This window comes from Arachis ipaensis, chromosome B04, assembly GCF_000816755.2.
Source record: "Arachis ipaensis cultivar K30076 chromosome B04, Araip1.1, whole genome shotgun sequence".
NCBI classification, from domain to species: Eukaryota; Viridiplantae; Streptophyta; class Magnoliopsida; order Fabales; family Fabaceae; genus Arachis; species Arachis ipaensis.
Window position 1 is genome coordinate 9,342,389 of NC_029788.2, and position 4,541 is coordinate 9,346,929.

The window sequence follows — 4,541 nt, forward strand, 5'->3', positions numbered from 1 at the left end:
GGTATAAAAAATCAAACTACAGAAAAAAAATTCTAATTTTTTAATTTAAATATATATACGTTTTTAATTAATTAAAAATATTTTTTATTTTTTAAAATACGATATATTTAAGTCTTTCTGCTATCTTCAAAGGGAGACTTAGATGTGCGTTTTAGAAAATAAAGGATGTTTTTGTAATTTTAATTCGTTAAAAACTTATTTATCTTTGAGATAAAAAATCAGGACCTATTTAGTATTGAGTTTAATTTTGATGCACTAACAGTATAAATACCGTCGTATAATCACTATTTTTTTGGATGATCATGTTGCCAATATAAAAAATAGTTATTTGATCCAGGGTAAAACTACTTTAGACAATGCATTAAAATTAAATTTTTTGTTGTTTACTCTAAACTTTATTTGATGAATTATTATTATGAATGTTTTTGTGTGGTGCAGCATAGGAAGCTTAGGATGGGGCATGAACGAAGATGGTGTGATCAATGTGACGGTTAGAACGGCAACATTCTCAAAGACTATGAATGGTTTTAGGATAAAATCTTGGGGGAGACCCAGCAATGGGTTTGTGAATGATGTACATTTTGAGCATGCATTTATGTCTGATGTTCAAAATCCCATTGTCATTGACCAACATTACTGCCCTTATTACACTGGCTGCCCTCAAATGGTAATCACTTTCATTCTATCTCCTTATTCATTTCTAGGGGTACTTTTGTCTTATTGCCTTCTTAGGTGTTTTTGTTGCAAATTGTAACTCTTGCGGGCACTTATATGTAATTCTTACTGTAGGCCTCTGGAATCAGAATCAGCGACATTTCGTATAAGGACATACATGGAACATCTGCAACACAGGTTGCTGTGAAATTTGATTGTAGTTTGAAGCATCCATGCAGACGGTTAAGGTTGGAGGATGTGAACCTAACCTACAAGAACCAAGTTCCTCAAGCATCTTGTAGAAATGCCGGTGGAACTGCATTTGGTACAGTTCAACCCGAGAGTTGTTTATAGGGTAATTAGTTCCGTGTACATATGATTTATCATGAGATATATTGCGTCGATTCATATTTTATCGTGAGTTGTTACGATGAGTTTGGTTTGTGTTTTTATTTATTGTTTATATTTTTAGTGTTTTCTATTTTTAAGATTTTGTGAAAAAAAAAAAGAGAAAACAATGAAAATAATACAATCATATTTTCTGTTTTCATATGTTTTTTCTCTTTTCACAAAATTTTAAAAATAAAAAATATTAAAGATAACAACAAAAATAAAATACAAACCAAATGCATAGTTAATGATTTTTTGTTTTTGTATTTTTGGTCAACATTTTTCTTGTAACTTCATTTTGTGTACGTGTGTGTTTGGTTGAACAACTTTATAGTCTTTTGATGAGTTTATATATACTGGAGTTTTGTTGGTGGGTGAGAAAAGGTAACTTGTTTGAGAGTATGATATTTGTAATTTATGTGGTGATTACCACTAGGTTTTTGTGTTTTGTGTATGTGGTTTTTTCTTTTTCTTCTTTTCCTTACCAATCATTTGTGTTTCACTACTTTGTTATTGATTACAGAAGTTACAATGAATTTCTAACTAGGTATATAATGTATATCTACTGAATTTATATGCCATTATTGGAGGGTTATAGGGAGAGAATGACAAAAAAAGTAAAAAATAATAATTCATTTTATTAGTTGTTTCAAATTATAGATTTGAATTTGAAATAAATTAAAATGTACTTTTAATAGAAATAGAATTCTTTTTTAATTTTGAAAGTTTTTCAAACACACTCTTTGTGAGGGATAATAATTAAAACAATTTTTTTATTTGTAGGCAAATTTGAAAGAATTGTGTTGAGATACAGTGAATTAATCACTAATGGGGGAATTTGGAGTGGTAAAAAAAGAGAGGAGAAAAGGTCTCCATTTTTTTCTTTTCTTTTTCCCAAATAATATAGCTCACGCTCTTTCACTTTCAACGCATGTGGTGGTTGATTCCTTTTACTTAGCTACATGAAAATTATACTTAGAGTATGAGACATGGCAAATGTGTAATTAGTAATTACAAATACTTGAAATTCACAACCTCAAATAATATTCTCAAGAGATTACTCATTATTTTAAGAATTTTAGCCAACTAGTATCTATCTATCTATCTATCTATCTATCTATCTATCTATCTATTAGAATTTGAACTCTAAATTAGTGTGTCTGAAACCACAAATTTATATACTTAATTAGTTGGAAGATATAAGGGATTGAAAATGACATGAATACATTGTGTTTAACTGTTTATAGATATTTTGCAAGCATGATGTATATTTGAACCAATAACAATAACTTTGAATAAGGTCATAGCCAATGATACTTTTCTACTTCCTATTAGCATCAGCATACTACAAAAGGAAGAAAAGATAGTTAATTTAGCATTATTTTAATTCATATTATAGAAAATACCCCCTTGTTTATTGGGTGTTCACTATTACATTTTACAAATTACAATGGCATAAGATTTTCACTATTGAGCATAATATCACATAAAATTTCAATAGAGGTTAGTATATGATTTTGTTAATGAAGAGACTAATCAAAATGTAAAAGCAAGTTTAAAATTCTAGAGCAATATTATTATGAAAACAACAAATCCAATTGGACCTGTTTAGCTGAAGGAATCTCTAGTTTGAGAATTTTGAAATTAACAAAGAACCTTAGTTCACTTCTGATGATCAACAATATAATCAACAGAGTGGTAAATTACTTGAATGCCATGGCAACATAAAGCAGCAAAAGCATTGCAATTTGAAAATCAACAAGCTCTTCTAGTGAACAATTATGATATGCACTTATGCAGTTATTGCAGATAGCAGTGAATCAAATTAACTTGAAACTCAGCATACAAGTAACATTGAGACTAACGAATATATGATGGTCAATTCTTATATCTTCCTAACCTATTTTATGTGAACCAAGCAAGAAGAAACTATACTCATGAAAACAAATTAAAATCAAGAAAAAAGTGCTTCAAAACCATAGCAGTAGCTCAAAAGAAAGCAGAAATTGAAGATCTTAATTAATGTCAAAAATCAAATGGTCTAACTGAAGATATTCAAATAATCCAACCAGATTTCTCCCCTCTAACAACATTTCACTCTTTTTCCCCACTTCTTTTTCTTACTCTAACTACTCTTTTCACCTTCAATTTTCTTTGGTTTCTTTGCAGTTGCCTGCGAATACAGGAAAGTTCCAAGAATGGCAATGGCGGATCCTAGGCCATTAAGTGGTCTAACCGGATTCCTGAACACCAAAACCGACGACACGATCACCACCACTCTCTTCATTGTGTTCCCAACCGAAAAAGTTAAAGGACTAATCTCATCCAAGGCTTGGTAAGATGATTGGTTATAGAGATGGTAGAACACACCAGAAAGCAAAACCCAAATATAAAATGTGGATGGTTTTCCAATAGCTTCAATTGCCTTATAATACCCCGGAATCCATTGAGACCCTTCAATGAAAACAGCCACAGGAAACAAATAAAACAATGAAACTATAGTAATCCAACCATACAAGTTCAATCCATCAACCTCCTTGAAATTCTGCAAACTTCTCTTAGAATATATATTCCTCAACACAAATCCAACATTGCTAATTAAGGCACCCCACAATCCTTGCAAGTTGAAAGACACTTCAGTTACTGCAGCTAGAGAACAACCAAGAACAATAGGTAGAATTGAGAGCCAAACCTGAATAGGGAACCTATCACCAAGAACAGAACAGAATATGACAGAGAAAACAGGTTCTGCTGATTTGATTACATGAGTGAATGAAACAGCAACCTTAGAGAATGAGACACAAGCTGAGATGTGGCCTATTGTGTGGAACAAAGCAGGTCCAAGAAGTGCAAAGATGAAAGGCTTTGAGATTTTTGGACATGGCTGGAGCTTTAAGGCCCATAGAGTTAGCATCCAAATTGAACCAACAAATAGCTGGAATGAAGCTAGAAGCCATGGAAATGGGAAAATGTTCAAGGCCTTCTTGTTGTAAATGTTGAAGATGATGTTTTGGAAGTACCATAGACCAAAAACAAGTGCAAGCTTTAGGGTCTTTGATTTGGGGGCTACACTTTCTTCTCCTCCTTCAGGATTGGCACCAGAAGAAGCTGCTTTCACAGCTTGGTTAATGGGTTTTGCTTTGGACTCAAAAGGGTGTGTGAGGAACCTGTTGAAAGTTCCTAACTTTGTAATTGAATCTTGGATCTGAGATGTGGGCATGAAAGAAAGCTTGGAACTTTGGTGACCTTGTTCATGGAGCTGGGAAGTGGTGGTGGTTCTGAGGCAGGGTAGGTTCTTGTGGCTGTGAACCTTGCTGAGGAGATTTGACCTGAAAATGGTGGATGCATTTATGGAAGACTTGTGATTGTGTTTGGTGAAAGTGACACTGGATGATGAGGGTGAAACTACATTCAAAGACAACATTTTTTGTGTGGTTGTTCCTTCTTCCCTTTTTCACAAGGTAGAAGAAGAAGTGACTGAAAAGAATAAGAGAATG

At 32.7% G+C, this 4,541-nt stretch overlaps 2 protein-coding genes across 2 annotated transcripts in view; one reads left to right on the forward strand and one right to left on the reverse strand.

Annotated features, from left to right (window-relative positions):
- The window catches only part of LOC107637568 (polygalacturonase-like), a 3,612-nt gene extending 2,097 nt beyond the window's left edge, over positions 1–1,515 (forward strand). The window contains exons 3-4 of the mRNA XM_016340971.2: positions 439–667; positions 790–1,515. Of these exons, the coding sequence (XP_016196457.1) occupies positions 439–667; positions 790–1,008 (448 nt within the window). The 3' untranslated portion in view covers positions 1,009–1,515. The remainder of the gene's footprint in view (positions 1–438; positions 668–789) is intronic.
- LOC107638806 (xylulose 5-phosphate/phosphate translocator, chloroplastic) overlaps positions 2,965–4,541 on the reverse strand; it is a 1,776-nt gene continuing 199 nt past the window's right edge. The window contains 3 exon segments of the mRNA XM_016342203.2: positions 2,965–3,284; positions 3,286–3,328; positions 3,331–4,541. The exon segment at positions 3,331–4,541 is cut by the window's right edge and continues 199 nt beyond it. Of these exon segments, the coding sequence (XP_016197689.1) occupies positions 3,170–3,284; positions 3,286–3,328; positions 3,331–4,468 (1,296 nt within the window). The 5' untranslated portion in view covers positions 4,469–4,541 and the 3' untranslated portion in view covers positions 2,965–3,169.